Here is a 21,879-nt window from a genome sequence, read left to right as displayed (position 1 = left end):
ATTGTCTACAATGTGGAGCTCGCCTTTGATGTTGATCATCCATTGTGTGGGCGAAACCTTTGAAGTAGGCCGTCCATCATGTGGTTGCCTTTGATGTGGACTATTTATCATTAGGGGTCGATCTCTTATGTGAACCATCCATTATATAGGGCCCACCTTGATGTAGGTCATCAATAATGTGAGGCCCACCATTAGTGTTAATTGTCCTTTCTACGGTGCCTTCAATATTGTCCATTGCCCAACACATGGAACCCATATATATTTGATGTTCCCATCATGTGGGCACCACCTTTGAAGCGGGTTGTCCATCAAGCAAGGCCTTGCCTTGGATGTGGGTTGTTTGTCATTAAGGGCCGACCTCTAACGTGAACCATCCATTATGTGGGGCCTACCCTGATGTGGTCATCCATCAAATGAGGCCCATTTGATGTGGGTTGTCCATCATGTGGGGGCACACCTCCTATGTGGATCATCCATCATGTTGGGCCACTTAATTTGGATATGATTCATCTATCATGTGAGACCTTGGATGTGGACAATCCATAAGGTGGGGTCTACTTAATGTGGATAGTCCGTCATGCGGGGCCACACTTTGATGTGGGTCATTCATCATGTGAGGCCCACTCCATCCATTATGTGGGCCCACCGTATTGTGAATCATTCATCATATGGGGCCCCACCTTCAATATGGGTCATTTATTATATGGACCCACCTTTGATGTCAATCGTCCATCATGTCAGCCCACTGTCATTGTCCACCATCCATCTTGTGGGTCCTATCTTAGATGTGGACAGTCCATCAGGTGGGGCCAACTTGATGTGGATGGTCCATCATGTGAGGCCACACTTTAATGTGGACCATCCATCATGTGGGGCCCATCTTTGATGTGGACCGTCCATTATGTGGGTCTACCTTGATGTGGACCATTCATCATGTGGCCCTTTAATGTCAACCTTCCATCATGTGGGCCCACACCCTCAATGTCCACCATCCATCATGTAGGACATCCCACCTTTGATATGGACTATCCATTAGGTGGGGCCCACTTAATGTGGATCATCGATCATGCAAGGCGACAGTTTTGATGTGGGCCATCCATCATGAGGGGCCCACCTTTGATCTGAACCATCCATTATGTTGACCCTCCTTGAAGTGGACCATTCATCATGTGGGCCCCACCTTCAATATTGGTTGTTCATCGTGTGAGCCTACCACAGAGAGAGGGAGGGAGAGAGAGAGAGAGAGAGAGAGAGAGAGAGAGAGAGAGAGAGAGAGAGAGAGATTGTAAAGAAAAGAGAAGAGGGCATGATTAAAATAACTTAAAAAGTTCGTAAATAAGCTTGTTTCAAATTAACCTAAAAAGGTCTACCTGCTTTAGCAAAATAAATCTTAGAAAAAAAAAAAAAAAACTTTCTTTTACTAAATAATTGAGAGGTAAATCTCTTATTTTTAAAATTTTGCTGACGTAAAATTAGACCATTACATATCAATATATATATATATATATATATATATATATATATATATATATATATATATATATATATATATATATAAGACTTATCTTTTTAAGAAATAAGCAAATAAACTCTTATTAGTAGAGATGCATGTTGTGAGGAAACCCGCTCTATATCACGCCTCAATGATATAAAATTGAACCAATAACAAACACGTATCAAACCCTAGGTATTAAAAATTCGGATTTGATCTAACACCACCGCCAATCCGTGCACTTTGCGAAAGCACGATAACCGAAGATAAAATAATATAATGATAAAGGATAACTAAACCAAAAAATAAACAACCATAAACACAATGATATTTTCAATGGAAAACCCTTGTGGAAAAAAACCATAGCACAAAGCGACATAGATCCATTACAATAGAAACCTTGGAGTTGTACAGACTCACTTTCTTCAATTACAAATGTACCCGATCTTCCCTTGCAATGCACACCTCTAGGAAACCCCTAGACTCCTTGAGAAATCCTTTCCAAGACCTTTACAAGTATATAAAATCCTCTCCCTTAACTAATCTTAGTCCCTTGAGAGAAAATACTTGTATTACTCTTAGCCATAATGAAAAAAATGGGTTTTTATACTCCGTTTCATGCAAAATCATGAAACCCAGCGGTTGCACCAACAGTCGACCGTGAACATCACACCAAGTCACGGTTGATAGTGGAATTCCATGGTTGACCGTGAACATCAGAGTGAGTCATGATCAATTGTGGATCCTCACGGTCGACCGTGCCCTATAGAATGCAAGGCATCTACACAACAATGTCTACCTTGACTTGCATTCTGTCAAGTCATCTTGAAGACCTCTCATGCAATCTCCACCTTGAGCGTAAACTGCTCCCTACATCCCTCCACCTGGAACACAACTATATCCGCACCCCTGTGCAAGGATGCTTAATCTCATTAATGGCTAATAAGATTGATCAAGCTGAAGCAATACTTGAACTTCTTTATGGTTATTGGCTTTGTCAACATATTCGCAGCATTCCCATCCGTATGAATCATCAGAAACATAATTTCCCCTTAAGCAATGAGCTTCCGTATATTGTGGAACCTCACATCGATGTGCTTGGTTGGTGCGTGATACACATGATTCATTGCCAGATGGATAGCACTCCGACTATCACAATGCAACCAAATTGCCTCCCACTTCAATCCAAGTTCACCTATCAGACCTTTTAACCATAATGCCTCCTTTGACGCTTTTGTCACAGTCATGTATTCCGCTTCAGTTTTATACAACGCTATGTAGACTGTAACATATATCTTCAACATACCGGTCCGCTTGCTAATGTCAAAACATACCCCATAGTGGACCTCCAGTTGTCTAAATCACCTGCATAATATGAATCCACGTAGCCTACAACTTCACCTAAAGCTATGTGTCCTGTCCACCAAACATGATTCCAGTATCGACTGTGCCCCTTAGATACTTAAGAATCAACTTGACAACATTTCAATGCTCTTTCCCTAGATTCGTCATGTACTTGTTGACCACACTGATTGCCTATAAGATGTCTAGCCTCGTGCAAACCATTGCATACATCAGATTTCCCACTGCACTAGTGTATAACACCCGTGGCATTTTTGAAATATCTTCTTCTGTACTTGTACATGACTTGGCTGATAACTTAAAGTGACCTACTAGATGTGTGCTAACTAGCTTAGCACTTTTCATGTGGAACCTCTCTAACGCCTTTTACACATGACCCTTCTGAGAAAGCCATAGTTTTTCGGACTCTTTGTCTCTATTAATTTCCATGCTTAAGATCTTCTTCGCAACGCCTAGATCATTCATGTCAAACTCCTTACTTAACAGAGATTTAAGTAAGTGTATCTCCATCTTATCCTTTGTAACAATCAACATATCATTTATATAAAGTACCAGTAGAATGTATGACCTGTCATCAAGTATCCTGTAGTATGCGCAACAATCTTACTCGCACTTGTTATACCCAATCTCAACCATGTAAGAATCGAACCGCTTGTACCACTGCCTTGGAGACCGCTTAAGCCCATATAACAACTTCTTCAGCCTACACACATGGCCCTCCTTACCAAGTTCCTTGAAACCTTCAGGTTGCCTCATGTAAATGACTTCTTCTAAGTTCCCATGAAGGAATGTCATCTTCATATTGAGTTGCTCCAATTTTAAATTGGATTCCGCTACCATCTCTAGTAATACCCTGATTGAGCTATATTTTATGACCGGAGAGAAAATTTCATTGCAATCTACTCCTTTCCTCTGCGAGTACCCATTCGCTATGAGTCTTACCTTGTACTTTTCATCATCATTTTCTTTTAATGCTTCTTTATTCCTGTAGATCTATTTGTGCACTATAGCCCGCTAACCTTTAGGAAGTTCCACCAACTCCCATGTCCGATTCTTGTGGAGTGATTCCATCTCCTCTGCAATGGCTGATAACCACTTGTCGACATCCTTTTCAGATTTAACTTCTTGAAATGTGAAGGGATCTCCACTCCCAATGAATAACGCAAACAAGACTGTATCCACGAACCTGTATCGAACCTGGGCTCTAATGGTTCTTTCTCCCTGTTCCCGGATAAACTTTCCTATGTATCTTGCAGATTATTTTACTTAGTGTCTTGCTCCTGCTGATTTTGACCTTTAGTAACATACTCAACTGGCACCACTTGCACCAACAATCTCATGGTCCTATCCGACTTCTCAACTGCAACTTCCTTGTTGGTTCTCAACATTAACGCCTCATTGAAGATGACATCTCTGCTAATAACCACATTCTGAGCATATATGAATCCCAAAGTTTTTAATCCTTCACACATTTCTCATACCCGATAAAGATCCATTTTCTAGACTTTAAAGCTAATTTCGTCCTCTGTCTACTCTACACGTGAACATGTGCTGGATACCTGAAGATTCTTAGTTCTGAGTAATCGACGTCCTTACCTATCTAAACTTCCTCTGCAACTTTAGAGTCTAGCTCTGTAGATGGTGATTGATTTACAATGTAGCATGCCATAGTTACCGCTTCAACTCATAAGCTTTTAGGCAGCCCTGCATGCAATCGCATACTTCTCGCCCTCTCCAACAAAGTTCTATTCATCCTCTTTACCAACCCATTATCTTGTGGGGTCCCTGGAGTTGAGAAGTGCCTTGCGATGCATTAATTCTTGTTGAATTTCATGATTTCCCCTCTTTGTACTCCATACTATTGTTTGACCTGAGACACTTGACATGTCTGATCTGGTTTGCTACTATACTTTTACCTTCCATTACTTGAACCTAGCGAACACTTCAATTTTGTGCTTCATGAAGTAGACTTAAACCTTCCTTGAGTAATCATCTATGAAGGTTATGGAGTATTGTACCCCTCCCTTAGACGGTGTTGTCACTAACCCCTAGACATCAGAATGAATATAGTCAAGCACCCCGCTGCAAGTGTTCGATCATGCACCTCTCGCTCATATGCCGTAACTGTATATGCTACATATTTGTATCATCTGTGCCGTATATGCCCTAACCAAATTCTACATGTGAGGAGGTGTAATACCCCGGTTTTTTAACCCCGAGCATAACACTCTTTAGTTTCAAAAACTCGAGTGTTATCTAAGAGTGCCACACACGTGTAGCAATTTTCAGTAATCAGAGTGCAAGGAATTTAAAAGTAAACATGGTGAACAATTTTATAGTAAATCATATCCAAATCATAATCCACTCAGCTGGGGACTATTAGTATAAAACCATAAGTTTTAAATGTTTTAAGAGTCAATAACTAAAAAGAAAATAACTACAACTACTGATTGAGCCCATAAAATTCCATCACCTCCTAGCGGCATCTCCTCTTCATATAAGTCTTCTCACAATCCTGTGGGATCTGCGTCCAGGTCCGCTCCATAAATACCCTCATCTACGCTTGCATTATCTGTACGGTTATATATTCAAAGGATGAGTGGCCAACTCAGTGGGAACTCCCCTCAAAATTACACATTACCGCATTAGTTACACATAGTTGTAAATAATAAGACATACAAAATAGTCCATGATACGATCTTTTTTAAGTGCATGGATGCATGAGTGCACATCAACTGGGGATGCATACCTAGTTGGCCAAATGAATGGACCTTTCAAATAGTCAGTCCATTCATGAAAGAGAATGGGCCTTTCAAACAGTCAGCTCATTTAACTTGCAAGGGAACGGGTCTTTTAAACAGTCGACCCGCTCACGTAGAGGAGTGGGCCTTTCAAACAGTCGGCTCACTTAGACATGAATGGGTCTTTCAAACAGTTAGTTCATTCATGCCTGGGATGGGCCTTTCAAATAGTCAACTCATCCCTAATAGGGGGATGGACCTTTCAAATAGTAAGTCTATTCAGGCAAGAGAATGAGTCTTTCAAACAGTTGACTCATTTAACTTATAAAAAAACGGGTCTTTCAAACAGTCGACACGCTCAAGTAAGATAGTGGGCCTTTCAAATAGTCGGCTCACTTAAGCAAGAATGAGCCTTTCAAACAATCGGATCATTCAAGCACGAGAATGAGTCTTTTAAACAGTTAACTCATCTTTAATAAGAAAATAGACCTTTCAAACAGTCAGTCTATTAGAATGCTAGTGTCATGAATGCATGATTAATCCCTACCATTATTATTTCAATTTACAAACAACCAATTTAGGAAAGCTCAAAGATCACTATGGGAGGCTCGTCACCCAGCATATGCCGACACCTCGGGCATAATGTCCCATTCCACCATCCCTGGTTCATGAGACTCCATCATTAGGATGTTTTAATGACATCCTCCTCAACCAGTGGTCAGTCACGATTTAACAGTGGGGCTTGTCATTGCAGGACTTGGGCTACTAGTTGTCCCAGCTCATCCCGAGTCGAGTTTACTCGGCTACCTGGTGTGGTGCGGCACCACAGATGTGCCGATGCTCTCTCTCTCTCTCTCTCTCTCTCTCTCTCTCTCTCTCTCTCCCGCCTTCTCTCCTCCTTTCTCTCCCCCCTTTTCTCCTTCCTTCTCCCCTTCCAGAGCTACCGAGGCGTGCCTCAACTCGGGTTAAGATGGCAGTGAGTCCAGGCGCCAGCAATCCCACTCTCTCACCCTCTCTCTTTCTTCTCTCTTTTCTTCTTGTATCCCCCCGGAATCAGTGCTACTGGACCACCCCAACACACCCCTGAGGCAGCCCTGTTCGAGTCGACTGAGTCGACTCGATGCAGTTGACTGAGTCGACTGGTGTAGTGCGGCACGACGCTTGCTATTGTACCCTCTTTTCTCGATCGCTCCCTCTCTTTCCTCTCCTGAATTCTTGGTGGGAATCATGAGAGGAACGGGTCCCATTTATAGCCTTAGGGTTTATTCACGACCGCTCCTATCCTTACGGTCAGGATAGGTGGTTACATCTCGAGCTTCCTCTCCCTAGCTTTGTTTTGCATGGTAATGATCCATCAGTGGGATGGATTTCTCGTTTCCATGGCCCAATGGATGAGTGTGTTTGATCTGGAAATGAGGCCCACTGCATCGCGGTGGGTTCTTTAGTTAGACGTAGAAGATGGGTTTGCCGTTGCAGATTTTTATCGATGGTCCATCTTGTTGATCCAATCCATTTGGAGGGACCGGATGGATCTTATGATCATTGTAGGGCAATCTTTTCGGGGAAGCTACTAGGGCCGTTTCTGCCCTAGGTTGGAAGTTCGAGATGGTCAGGCGAAGTCTGGGCGAAAGGCTCGGATTGAGCCAGCGTGCTTTCCCGAAGAGGAAAACATCTGACCGCCTTTCGCCATCAGCAGGATGTCTCTCCCTTTTGGTTATTGGGTTAAAGGCAGGGATTGACGAAGGAGGGACGGTTGGGATTAAGAGGGGAACGGAGCACGCAGATCTCCAGCATGGCAGCCTCATATTTCCCGTTTTGAAAGGGAATTGTTGCACACTTCCGTTTGGGCCCCTGCTTGTGCGCATGAAAATTTGAATGGGCTCAAACAATTGACAAGGTTCTGGTCATCTGGGGTCCCTCTATCCAATTAACGGTTTGGATCGGTGATCTGATCACCATAGGTGGACCACTTCGACGTTTGCATGGACGGCTTGTTTGAATCCTCACACGCGGGAAATGAAAGAGGAGAGAAAAGCTCCTCTTTGGTCGGGTCAACAAGGTTTGACTGGGTCCCATCATCTAGTGCACCGCGAGTGCAGCTCCTACGGTGTACACATGACGTGTTGTGGGGTCCATAGGGATGATTTTCAAGGATCCGCTCTGTCCTTGACACTCCATGGGTTTATATGGGCCACTTGACTTGAGAAGAGGCAGATCCAACCCATCGATGGGCCTCCTCTCGTGATCTTGGCTCCTACTGGTGCTCCTACCAATCCGACAGTCAAACCCACTTTTAGATCTGATCTTTGGGGCTAGTGTCTGATCCTAGCCTATTTTGAAGGAAGTTTAGCAGTTGGATTGACCTACTGCCATTGCTTAATGGCTTAAAGGGCTCCAACTAACCTAGGTGATCGGTGCATTTTTAGGTTACGATCAATGTGGGTCATCGATCATGGTCTTGTGGCCTGATGGGTGATGTTCTCTAATGATCCAGGGTTTAATACTGTAAGTGTGGTGTGATGGCCCATCTTGAATGTTAACAAGTGAATCGCTTAACTTTCAAGTGGGGTTTTTCCCCAACGGTTGGATGTAGTCCATTACGATTCTGGACATTACCTTTAGTTAGGTTTAATTTCACATTTGATTAAGTTATGTGGTAACACCCGAGTACCGAGAAGGCGGGGTGTTACAGGTGGTAGCGGCCTCACCCATAATTGTGCTCCCGACCAACTTATATAGATTTTCAACCTTATATCCCTTTATCAACACCATTGCACCTCTGGTGACATTTAAGACACCGCTAGATGCGATGAATGTGCAATCATTCATATCTAAAAACTCCAAGGATATTAAGTTTTTCTTCAGATTTAGAATATGCCCTGCATCACTAAGAGTTCGAATGACTTCGTCAAACATCCTTACTTTGATGGTCCATATTCCGATAGCCTTGTGTGCTGCATCATTTCTCATAAGAATACTTCCACCATCATTGGACTTGTATGAATCAAAGGAAGTCCTATCCGGGTACACGTGATACGAACATCCTAAGTTTAGAATCTAAGTGTCTGAGAGATGACTCGTACCTAAAGAGATTGAGAGGAGGTATCCTTCTAACTTTTCTTCTGCTACACTTGTTGATTCACTTGTGTTTCATTTTCCTTTGCTTTTACTTTCCATGTCATGCTTTTACTTTCCATATCATCCTTTTGTTTTTTACAGTCTCTCTTAAAGTGCCCCTTAATGCCATAATAGAAGCATCCGTCCTTTGTCTTCAACTTCGATCTGGACTTTTTCTTCTTGTTAGATTGATATCGCTCTACGAATCGCCCATATCCCTGACCCCATTTCGTGAGTAGCCCTTCTGCCTGAGAGTCCTCATCACCCAACTTCTTCCTCATCTCATTGGAAATGAGCGCCGCAATGATTTTTTCATGCTACACTATATTCTTTTCATATAGTAAAGTAGTGATGAGATGGTCTTATGACGAGGGAAGTGATGCTAGAAGTAGCACCACTTTGTTTTCTTCCTTGATCATCTCTTCGGACCTTACCAACTCGCTACATAGCTTTGTAAACAAGTTCATGTGCTCCAGGAGTCTGATCTTTCCTTTTATTTCAACTCAAAAAGTTATTTATTCATAAACGACTTATTTATGAGGGACTTTGACATATACATGTCTTCTAGCTTCTTCCACATCATAAGGGGAGATTCCTCATTCAGGACATTGTACACAACCTCATCCGACAGATAAAATGGATTGTGCTCATAGCTTTCTTCTTGAGATCACTTTAGTCATCATCCGACATCTTCTCCAGTTTTATTTCCAATAAATGTCTTTCTTAACCCTTGTGAAACTAGAATGTTCTCGACCTTCCGTTGTCATAAACTGAAATTGTTCTTCCCACCAAACTTCTGTATATTGAATTTTGATCTTGATATCTTTACTCAAACCCAAACGTCCAACCTGACCCTCTGATACCACTTTGTTATGAGTGAACCTACTTTATATCACACCACAATGATGTAAACCCGAGCCAACAACAAACTTGGATCAAACCCTATGTGTTAGAAATTTGGATCTAATACCACTGCCAATTCATGCGCTTTCCAGAAGCACAATAATTAAAGATAAAACAATATAATGATGCATGATAACCAAACTAAAAAACAAACAATCACAATTACAATGATATTGTGCGTGAAAAAACCCTTGCGGGAAAAAACCATGGTACAAAGCGATAGAGATCCAGTATAATCAAAACCTTAAAGTTGTACGACTCACCTTATTCAATTACAGATGTATCCAATCTTCCCTTGCAATGTGCACCTTTAGGAAACCACTAGATCCCTTAAGAAATCCTTTTGAAGCCATTTATAAGTGTAGAAAACCCTCTCTCTTGACCAATCTTAGTCCCTTGAGAGAATACACCCGTATTACTCTTAGCCCTAATGAAAAAATGAACTTAAATATTCCATTTCACACAAAATCACGAAACTTGATGGTCGCACCAATGGTCAAGCATAAACATCACAGCGAGTCACGATCGACTGTGAACATCACGGTGAGTCAGGGTTGACCGTGGATCCTCACGGTCGATATATAATGCCATGTAGAATGCAAGGCATCTACATAACAATGCTAAATGGCCTCAAACTTGCTATCATAGCTAGCTAATTTTGAGGACATCCAATGGATGGTTAGAACTAAAATAGTCAATGTTCTATATTCAACAAACAAATCTCCGTTAATCTGAGTTTGCGTATACACCCCATTTATTGTGGGTCCCATTATTTGGGTTGATTGATTTGAGACATATGGATGCCAAGTGGACAATTTCTATGTGCATGCATATGGAGCTTCACACTCTATAGAAGTATTAAGTAACTTCATTTCCCTTTCAGATGGTAAATGGGCCAAGCAGATGCATCTCTAAGTCCGACACAAGAGCCAAGACATGTAAGTACCCATCCCAGATAAGCCTGAATCAGGACTGTGCTAGGTTGGTATACCATCTAAACACTGAGACCAACAAATTTTAAGGACCTATTTGGATGCACTGGTTAAAAGGAGTGTTTTCAAGAGGAGAGGTTTCAAGCCTGCTTTTTTGGTCAACTTGACAAAAAAAAAAATCAGTAATTTAACGCTTATTTTACTGAGTGGGGATGATGATATGAGGGTTTAGAAGGTGCATCTACACGCATGAGATAGACTACAATTTGGATCAAAATGGAGTTTAGGCCTCAAACAACATTTTGGATGATGCGGCCAAAGGGGCTAGTTATAGGCCCAGCCAAGGCATACTTGTTCTGGTGTTTGTCTAGTTGCCTTTTCTGTTTTCGGCCTCACGATTGGCTCAGAATAGGCTATGTGCCTTTCGAGCCTGAATGTAAAGCGGCTGTACATGCTGATTTTGATCAATGAAATTCCTTTTGTTAAAAAAAAAAAGGCATACTTGTTAGGCCCCTAGTTAGACACAAGCTAATGTCTAGTCTAATTAGTCATCGGGTCCAAAACTCAACTCCAACCCATGGGCATTAAGGCCCACATCAACCCTGACTAACAGTGGGCTGTGTTAAAAAAATATATATTGGTATAAAAAATAATTTATAAAATGGAATCTCACACCTATAGATCGAAAAGAACATACATCGACTAGGCAATTAAACTTCAAGATTTCTACTGGGTGGAAGCGCGAACTAGGTTGCTATCTTTGAGATAGTTCTCAGTTTTCGGTGAGTTGAACCACTACAGAAGGCTCCAACACACTATCCCTAGGATACAATCATCCCTTATTTCGGATCACCACTGTGTGCACTGGTGGTGGTAAAATCCCATCACGACCCTTAGTTAAAAGCCAACAAAAGGTCACCTCCGTATTGCTAGAGAGAGAGAGAGAGAGAGAGTGAGAGAGAGAGAGAGAGAGAGAGAGAGAGAGAGAGAGAGAGAGAGGAGGAGGAGGAGGAGGAGGAGGAGGAAAAGGAGGATTTCCTATGTTGTTGTAAAATGAGGGGTATGTGGGTGTTTTTATAGAGATTGGAGTTCTAACACTTGACCGTCATAGATTTAAAAGATTACGTAGTGGTTAATCGTTACAAATTTAAAAGATTATGTAACGGTTTATTATTATAAATTTAAAACACTATGTAACGATTGACCATTACGAATTTTAAAATATACGTTCTTTTATTTTTCTTTTGAAATACACTAATAATCCCCCACTTATTTCAAAAATAAAAAATGATAATACAAAGAACTATTGTACATAAAAAAATGTAAGATTGTCTTGAACCTCACTTAGTGAACCATGTTTAGAGTATAAGAAATTAGTAAATTGAGTCTTTTAAATATCTTTAAAAGTATATTGTATACAGAACACATACCGTAGTTTAGATCTTACAAGGTGTTCATAATTGCATGTTATGGTGATGTGCAATATCTCTCTTTCGTGAGTGCACTAGAGAATTAATTTAATTCTCATAGAAAGAGGCCCTATTTCCATACTCATATAAGTGAGTTCATTAATAGTGTTTCTGTAACAACTTTTCATCATTCCTTAAGTCAATAAGGGATATCCCCAACCTCGAGATGTTACAGAAATTTGCATTGCTAATGTCACATAAAGGGACTTAGAGAAATATTTTCTCCTAATTATATAAAGTTGTTCAACCAATGAATCACATAGAAACTTTTTTTTAAAATTTTTTTTTATATTAAACCAAATTCTTGAAATATCTAATTCTCATGTTAGGTTATTATTTTTAATGATTCATTTTTATGTATTTAAGTCTCATCTCTCTTGATGCTTTTTAGACATTTTCTCTACCTAGAACTCTCGTTAAAGGATTTGCAATATGATCATTGGATTATATAAAGTTCATAGTTATCCTACCATTATTTAGTAATTGTCTCACATAACTATGCTTCAAATGGATTTTTCTATATTTTTCACTGTAACACTTGTTATTAGCTTTCCCTATAGTAGACAAGTTATGACAGTGAATGAATATAGGTGGTAATGGTTTTGCCCAAAAAGGTATATTGATTATTAAGGTTTTAATCCATTCTGTCTCATCACCGACTGCTGCTCATTAGGCAACCAGCTCAAATTTCATAGTGGATTGAGCATTACAAATCTTCTTTCTTTTTCTTTTTCTTTTTCTTTTTCTTTCTTTTCTTTTTTCTTTTTCATAAAACAACTGTCTTCCATCGAAAATAAAACTACTCGAAGATTAAGAATAATTTGATCTTAAATTTTGATCAATGTTGCTGTAACTTTTAATAACCGCTGAAAATATTTGATAACAAAGACCCAAGTCATAAGTCCTTTTAAGATATCTAAGGACTCTATATATTGCATTATAATGCATGTAACTCGGGTCTACTTATAACAGAGACAATATCTAGTCTAATCCGCAGTTTATAGCATAGGCTAGACTACTACTGATGCCGGCACATTCAGTCAAAGATATTCCTTCACTACTATTATATTTTAGCTTTATGTTAAGGTCAAAAGAAATGTGAGTTGTTGCATACTATAGTGTTTATATATATATATATATATATATATATATATATATATAAACTCGAATCTACTTACAACAAAGGCAATATCTAGTATAATGCGCAGTTTATAGCATGGGCTAGACTACTTAATGATGTTGGCATAGTCAGTCAAAGATATTCCTTCACTAGTATTATATTATAGCGTTATCTTAAAGTCAAACGAAATTTTTTGCGTTTCGTGTTTCCAGGTTGTAATTTTTTGCCATATATGATATCAGGTGGTGCGTTCCCACCTTTCTCTAAAAAAAAAAAAATGTCAAACGAAATGCAAGCTGGTGTATACTCTCTCTCTCTCTCTCTCTCTCTCTCTCTCTCTCTCTCTCTCTCTATATATATATATATATATATATAAACCAAGGTAGGGATTTGACATATTTCTTTCTTCTGTTTTTCTGTTTTTTTCAAAAAAGAAGCCTCTTTTCATTTCCTTCACAACAGAGTACAAACCATGTACAGTAATTCGGGCATCTGCATAGAGAGAAAAGACTGAGCGGAAGCCCATAATAAGGGCCTCATGCTGAGCACCCGAAGGACATGACCTCCCCAAGCGGAGCTACCAAACACTTTTTAAGGGGAAACTGCTTTTCTAATCGAGCTTAATCCTGCATTATCCAAGAGGAAACAACCCTTAACAAGGCAAGGAAGGGCTGAGCCGCCATTGAAAAAACTGTCAGACTGATTTCTGCTGCCCGGCCACTTGGCTAAACCATCCGCCACCCCATTCGCTTCTCTAGGGATATGGGAGAGACGAAAGGAGCCTCTCGAGCTGAGCCTCTTAATCTTAGAAATCTAGTACTTCCATTTTCAGGCGCAGGTAGTCTTCTCCAACAAGCTATCCACCACCCACTTAGAGTCAGATTCGATGTAAACATTCCCCACCCCACGAGCTAAACAAAACATCATCCCCTCATAGACTGCTCGAAGTTCAGCCCCATTGTTGGACGAGGTCCCGTACCCTTTGACGAAAGAAAAAATCATGTTACCGTTGTGGTCCCTGCATATGCCACCCCCACCAGCTGGCCCTGGATTAGAGAGAGCTGAGCCGTCAATGTTTAACTTACTCCAACCCTCTCTCGGCATATGCAGTATATAGAAGCCGTGGGGATGGTGGTCCTGACGGGGCACTGACGAAGGGCAACCGGATGAGGGGAGACCTCCATCTGGAAGAGAGAGTGCTGAATATGAGGGAAGCTCAAATCCAACCACCATTTGATCCTGGCGAACACACCTTGAACCGAAGAACCTTGGCCGGCGAATCTAGCTCCATTCCTGGCCTAAAATTATTTTCTTCACTGATAAATTGACATAATATATATATATATATATATATATATATATATATATATATATATATATATTCTTTCAACTTATCATTTAAGAAAATAATTTTAGCATCTATTTAGTGAATTAAAACAAGAGCCATTGTTAATTATTATTATTTAATCTGACTAAATAACCTGCTTTATACCTAACTTCTTCAAAAGATAATTTGAAACCAAATTCTTGCATGTCTGGCATGTGAAGGACATTTGCCAAGATAATAGTTTTCTGGAGGTAAAAACTAATTCAAACTTTCTATGTCTGAATAGGTTTACAGTGACAACATTCCCCGTTTGAAACATTTTTAATGAAGAAACCTCTTTATACTAGTTAAACAATGTGCAATTGCGACACAAGTGTGTGCTAGTACCTATGACTATCCACCAGCCATTGCAAGGATCAATATGAACATATTCACCTCTTCAAATAGTCATTATTTCAGGTTGTTTTGTTCATATTTGCCTGAGGTACATGTGTTGGTTTCTTTTTACATTTTAGAGCATTCTCTTGTGAAATGACCTAATTTTCCACAAACATAGAAACCAGACTATTTGTCCTAATTGCTACTTTTTTTCTTTTTTTTTTTGTTGTTCTTTTTCTTAAGTTTAGACTTCTTTTTAAACTAGTTTTAATTTGGCTTCAGGTTATTTGGTTTCTTTGATGCATTTTGGCTATACTGCTTATTTACTAAAAGAACTCTAGATATATCTTCTTTCTTGCCTTCTATTTTATCTTGGAGCCTCGCCTCTTCCTTGATTTAAAGACAAATGACTTGTTGTTCCATAGAGAGTTCTTTTATTTTATATTTTATGTTGTAAGAAAATTTTGAAATCCTTTAAAAAAGTAACAATTTATCATTCACAGCCACTACATGGAAGAATTTGTTTAACTTAATTCATTCATATATAATTTCATGGACTATGAGATCAAACTCATTCACCTATTGTACCACAAATTTCTCATCTACCATCTAGAATTAAAGTATCTACTGATGGTAGATTTCTTCACGTCCACATCTTAGGTTTTGTACTTCTTCTTTAGGGCTTTTTCAGATTTTAGCTGAGTTAACATAATCTCATATAACTAGTTTGACACTGCACGAAGAATATAGTTCTTGCATATAACTAGTTCAAAAATGTTCAAAATTTAAAAGATTGGCTAACTATTATGAATTTAAAACACCACATAATGGTCAGCCGTTGTGAATTTTAAATTACCTGTTCTTTTATTTTTCTTTTGTAGTACACTAGCAGGATGGTCTCGGGCTTCACAGTTCCGAGCCAGCCCATTTGCCACCCTAGCTTTTGCAAGTCGACCGTAACCCAGCCTATTGGATCAGGAAGGCTCCTTCGTAACCAATACCTAACAAGGAAAAGCAGAAGCAACCAAAGGAGAAGAGGAAAAGAATTTTGTTCTACCTCTCTTTTATAATTATCTGCATGTCGTATGAGTATATAAATTCCATTATCTTCATAGGAAACTTGTAATGAAGACAAAGAAAGCTACCATTCAAATCCAAAGAAATCCTTTAAAGAAATTTCTTATCATCATCGAATTAAGTCATAAGCAGTAAAAACTAATTAAATTTCTTATTTGTCATAAAGCCCATATTAGCTTAAGCTCACAAGCTGCATCTCTGTTTCCTTTGGCTCCCCACAATGGATTTGGGAAACAATCCAAGAAATGCAACAAAGATCCTAAATGGTTTTTTTTTTTTTTTTTTTTCTTTACAGTAATCGTAGTGCAGAATAGAGGAAGGACTGAAGAAAGAAGAAAGCAAGGAGAGGTTAAAGTAAGAGGTGGAGGAATTGGGGTTCTCTCCATCCAAAATTCAAAAGCAGGAGAAGTTTTCATTGATTCAGTGGGAAGTGAAACGAGAGTGTAGAAATGGCTGAGGCTGTTATTTCCTTTTTCGTTCAAAAATTGGGTGAGCAACTAGTCAATGAAGTGGAGCTCCTCTCTGGATTTCATGATGATGTTGTGTGGATCAAGAATGAGCTCCAAACCATGAGAGCTTTCTTAAAGGATGCTGATCGAAGAAAGGAGAGGGAGGAACTTGTGGAGGCTTGGATTACCCAAGTAAGGTACTTAGTCTACAATGCTGAAGATTCAGTCGATGAGTTCATGATTCGAATGGAGTCGCAACGCCGTCTTTGAAATGGACACATGGGTTGCATTGTCTTTCATGCCTGTTTCATCAAGCAGTTGATATTTCGACACCGGTTCAGTACTCAAATTCGAAAGATTAGAAAGGAGGTGAAGGCGATACAAGAAAGAGGCGAACGGTTTGGGTTTCACTCTGCATTTCAGGAAGGGAGAAGTTCAATTGCTACAGATGACGGACATCGAGATCCTGGAGTTGCTGCTTCTTGGGTTGAAGAAGCAGACATCGTGGGGCTCAAGAATGACACCATGAAACTCGAGAAATTGTTGCTGGAAAAAGAGGAGACACAACAGCGTACTGTCATCTTGATTGTGGGGATGGGCGGTTCGGGAAAGACGACTCTTGCAAAGAAAATCTACAAAACAGCAAAGACAAGTTTTGATTGCCATGCATGGATTTATGTGTCTCAATCATTCCAAAAGAAGGTTATCTTGAAGCGCATGCTTGAAGGATTTTATGATAGTAGGAAGGAAGCGGCTCCAAATCATGGGGAGACAATGGATGAGACAAACATAGCAAAGATGATCAACGACTACTTGCAAGGAAAAAGGTACGCTCTGTTCCTTGATGATATATGGGATACTAGTGTTTGGGAAGATGTGAAACATGCTTTGCCTCATGAGGGTGGAAGCAAGATCTTCTTCACCACTCGCAATGAAGATACAGCCCATCCTGTCCATGAGAAGTGCCATACACACAAAGTGAAGCCATTATCTCATGAATTGGCTTGGGAACTCTTCGAAAAAAAGGTATTTCTGAACCAAGAAACTCAAGGAACTTGTCCGCCACACTTAGTCGAAGTGGGAAATGCCATGGTCAAAAGATGCAAAGGGTTACCACTCGCCATTGTGGCAATTGGTGGCCTCATGTCAAAGAAGAGCTCTGATCTAGCTGAATGGAATGATGTACTTGAAAATCTTGATTCGGAACTGAAAGATAATGAAGATCTTGCAGGATTAAATTGAGCCCTATTAATGAGTTACAACTATTTACCTTTTCACCTCAAATATTGTTTCTTGTATTGTGGTCTATTTCCCGAGGATTATGAGATTAAGAGAAAGAAGCTGATTCGCATGTGGGTGGCCGAGGGCTTCATTGAGGAACATCGACGGAAGACACCTGAAGAAGTTTCAAGTAATTACTTTGCTTAGCTCATTGATAGGAACCTGCTCCAACCTGTCATTCATGAGGGTACTGGGGAATTGAAAGCATGTCAAGTGCATGACCTCATGCGTGACATTGCTATTCACATGTTTAAGAAGGAAGAATTCGCAGCAATCCTAACAAATCGAAGAAATAATTTTGAAGAAGCACAACGTCGGTTGGCCATCCAAAACACTGCAATTGATATTCCAGGAAGCATGCCTGAATTGAATCCTCGGTCACTTCTTCTATTTAACGACCAGGAATTTCCCTCTTCCTCTTTCTGTAGAATGTTTTCAAAATTCAAATTATTGAGGATATTAGATCTAGAAGGCACTAAAATAAAGATTTTGCCGAATGAAGTTGGAGGGTTGATTCACTTACGGTATTTGAGCTTGAGGAGGACACAGATTGAGGAACTCCCTCTTTCATTGCAAAGACTGCACAACCTACAGACGCTGGACGTTAGAGATTCCCACTTGAAAGGTTTACCCACTGGAATAGAGATGCTTACGAAATTTAGGCATCTTAATTTGATGAAAATTTCTGATAGTAGAGAATTTTATAAGATGCCTAAGAAAACAGCCAGCTTAAGCAACCTCCAAACACTATCAGGTGCATCAGTTGACAGTGGCTTTTCAAGAGAGTTGGGTTACTTAACCCAACTTAAGAAATTATTAATTGGAGAAGTAAAAGGGGAAGATTGTAGACAACTATGTGATTCCATTAGTCAGTTGAAATGGTTGCGATCTCTCAAAATCTTGGGCCAGGGCGAAGATGAAGAACTCAATTTACAAGAATTGTCACAGCCTCCACAATACCTTGAGAAACTTATTTTGAAATGTGTGATGAAAGAATTTCCCCAATGGATTGGTTCACACAACTGTCTCCGGTATATAACCCTGATGAATAGCCAATTTGTGAAAGATCCACTCACCACCCTTGGACAGTTACCCAATCTGGTGTACTTGACTCTCTTTAATGCTTATGTGGGGAAGCAGATTTGCTGCACCTCTGGAGGATTTCCTAAGCTCAGAACCATGAGAATCTCATATATGGAAGAATTGGAAGAGTGGAGTAGAATAGAGGAGGTTACAATGAAATCTCTACGGTATCTCTATATTGAGAGTTGTCCAAAGCTAAAGATGCTCCCAGATGGCTTTCAGCACCTCGCTGCCATCCAACAACTATATTTAGGTGACATGTCAGAAGAATTCATGAAGAAGGTAAGGAGAGGCGGAGATGACCATCTCAAAGTGCGTCACATCCCTCACATTAATAAAGTTGGTAACGATGGTGATGGGAAATACATGTATGAATCACTCTGGGATGGAGAAAAGATCTAATACCGTCATCCATGCGGGTTGTGCTGTCTTCGCAAGGAGGTACAACAATCAACAGCTGTACGTTTCTCTCTCTCTCTCTCTCTCTCTCTCTCTCTCTCTCTCACCCAGTATTGTAGGTCGCGGCTTAAGTGGATACTTGGATCCACCAAGGTGGGTGGATCCCCTTACTGTGGGGCCCATGGTGATGTATTATCCTTAAATCCCTACCGTCCATCCGTTTTTCATATCATTTTAATGCATGTTACAAAAAATGAAGCAGATCCAAATCTTAGGTAGACCACACCATAGGAAACATTGTTGATTGAATTCCCAGCATTAAATGCTTCTTGGGGCCACCAGAATGTTTATTTACCATCCAACTTATTGATAATGTCACAAAGATCTAGATAAAGGCGGCACAAAAATATCTACTCATTCAAAACTTTTGTGACTCATACCAAGTTTTTAATGGTCAATCACCACTGTTTCCTGTAGCTGACACTGTGTGACCTGATCAATAGGTTGGATGGAAAATAAACATTATAGTGGCCTTAGGAAGTTTTTAATGGCAAGCGTCAAATTACTGCTGTTTCCTGTGGTGTGGTACACCCGAGATTTTGATATAACTCATTTTTGGGTTCGTATCCTAAAATGATCTGCAAAAATAGATAGACGGTGTAGATAAGATAAATACATCATGGTGGGGCCCACAAAGTATTTCCAGCACTGGAGCTCATATGGGAGGGATTCCTACCACAACATCACATGGTCCAGATCCTACCATGATGGATAAGTTTTATATCCATGCCATCCATTCACTTTGTCAGCTCATTTTAGGACATGAGCCCAAAAATGAAACAGATCCAAAGCTCAAGTGGACCACACCAAAAGAAAAAGTAGAGATAATGACACTAACCCTAGAAACCTTTCCAAGGCCTATCGTAAGATGTTTATTTGTCATCCAACCTATAGATAAGGCAATTCAGCGTGGATGAAGAGTAAAACACAAATATCAGATTGTTTAATCTAAGAGATTGCAGGGACCCCATTCATGATCTAGTCCATTAGATTAATGGTCTAGCCCCTTGAGCAATGGACCCAACTTCCATGGACTAAAAGACGTTTTCCATTCTTTTTAATTTTTTTAAATTTTTTTTTTTTTTAAATTTCTTTTTACATAATAAAGTTCTTTTTGCCCCAGCTAAGTTGTATATGGTTTTATGTTCAATGGATAAGGAGGTGGTTGATTTCATTGTACTCTTGGAGCGGCTTCATGGCTACCACCTTTCGCAAGGTTAGCAGGATGCAATGGTGCTGAGGAAGGAAAAGTCAATTTTCCGTTCGATCTTTTTATGGGTTGCTATTTCAGTTATCATCACAGAGAGCTTGCGTCACACCGCTTTCATGTGACGTTATGCCGCTGCTTATAAGGTATTGGCTTTCACTTGGCAAGTGAGTAGGAATAGGTGCTCAGAGACTGATGGCTTTGTTCCTGGCATGGCATGACAGTGAGATTTGGAAAAAGAAAAAAGAAGTAGAAGGTAGGGTGTTGTGATGGTTGGCTTTGTTCGCTAGTGTTTTTAGAATAAAAGTAGAGTGGTCTTTGTATTATTTTCTAGTGCAAGTGATGTATTTTGGGATGGACTTCTAGTTTACAAGCTCTTGACAAGTGTATCTTTCTTTCTTGATTTGGGCTGACATTATTGTTTATATATGTGTGTGTGTCTGTGTGTGGTGTTTTTCTAATAAAATTCCAGTACTTGTCAAAGGAAAATGTTCCAATAAGTTTCTTATGCAGTTGTCTAAGGTATATAATCTTTTATGAATATCATGATGAAAGGATCACATATTGCGTTAAACAGGCTAGAATTGTATGGGATCATGGCCATACAGGGTCCATGGATACTTTTTTTTGGACGCATTGACCTCAAATCAGGCCATATTCAATGTGGGTATCATTACCAACTAGGACATCCACCAAATCTGCACATAGGTTAGATCTGATTTCATCTAAAATGCATAACATGTGGACCACAACATGTGCAGATTTAGAATGGACAGAATCTACCGTACACCTGACTCCATGGGCCACAAGACATGATAATCATCAGGTCACTTGAAGAACACTATAAAAGAATTGTTTAATCAAGGAGAGTGCTAGGAAATACCCCATTCGTGGTGGGGAATGTGGGGGTGCATCATATCAATGGTCTGGACCACCAACTGATGGGCCTAACTTGCAAACACTATAAAAGAATTATCTTTTTTTTCTTTTCTTTTCTTTTCTTTCTTTCTTTCTTTTCTTTTTCCACCGTATTCTTCATCTTCTTTCTTCATTTATTACTTTCTACCACAATTGAGTTTTATATGGTTTCATGTCTAGATAGGTTTGTGATACAGCCAGCCTAGGGCCTATGTGGTCCATGGAATTGAATGGTATTGAATTGTATTAGATGGGATTAACATCATTGTATGTCTGGAAATACCATGGTATTGTAGCCATCCAATCTCGTGTTTGGAATAACATTTTTGCTATGGGGAAACACCAGATTAAACAAAATCATGCTTGGTAGACCATGGAATTGCAATCAACGACCAAATTCATAACGGATGTCGTCGTTCACTTCTACACATATATAACTAGAATGTTAGGTGTAAACAGTGTATATGGATAGATGACATGGATAAATGCATGCATCAATGTGGGGCCCACATGTGTAGTGGATTTTAAAATCAACATAAACCTGCATGGGACCAATACAATTCC

General features: G+C 39.8%; 2 protein-coding genes across 4 annotated transcripts in view; both read left to right on the top strand.

The window, feature by feature from the left end:
* LOC131257843 (putative disease resistance RPP13-like protein 3) overlaps window positions 1–18,178 on the top strand; it is a 192,468-nt gene extending 174,290 nt beyond the window's left edge. Inside the window, exon 3 of the mRNA XM_058258758.1 lies at window positions 16,214–18,178. Coding sequence (XP_058114741.1) covers window positions 16,647–17,609 — 963 coding nt within the window. The 5' untranslated portion in view covers window positions 16,214–16,646 and the 3' untranslated portion in view covers window positions 17,610–18,178. The remainder of the gene's footprint in view (window positions 1–16,213) is intronic.
* LOC131257842 (disease resistance protein RPM1-like) lies at window positions 17,874–20,443 on the top strand. 3 transcript variants are annotated; one of them, XR_009177668.1, is made up of 2 exons: window positions 17,874–19,190; window positions 20,349–20,443. XR_009177668.1 is itself a non-coding variant. In XM_058258757.1 (2 exons), exons 1-2 carry the CDS (start codon window positions 17,874–17,876, stop codon window positions 20,409–20,411), a joined length of 1,233 nt encoding a protein of 410 aa, XP_058114740.1. In that variant the 3' UTR covers window positions 20,412–20,437. The 3 variants fall into 3 exon arrangements, 2 of the variants coding, with proteins under 2 accessions (XP_058114740.1, XP_058114739.1); XM_058258757.1 differs by having other exon boundaries at window positions 17,874–19,043; window positions 20,349–20,437; XM_058258756.1 differs by having other exon boundaries at window positions 17,874–19,172; window positions 20,349–20,437.
* Window positions 20,444–21,879: the final 1,436 nt, after the last annotated feature.

The sequence above is a fragment of the Magnolia sinica genome, chromosome 10 (genome assembly GCF_029962835.1).
Source record: "Magnolia sinica isolate HGM2019 chromosome 10, MsV1, whole genome shotgun sequence".
NCBI lineage: Eukaryota > Viridiplantae > Streptophyta > Magnoliopsida > Magnoliales > Magnoliaceae > Magnolia > Magnolia sinica.
The sequence above is the reverse complement of the archived record's forward strand: the minus strand, read 5'-3'. Positions and strand labels throughout refer to the sequence as shown.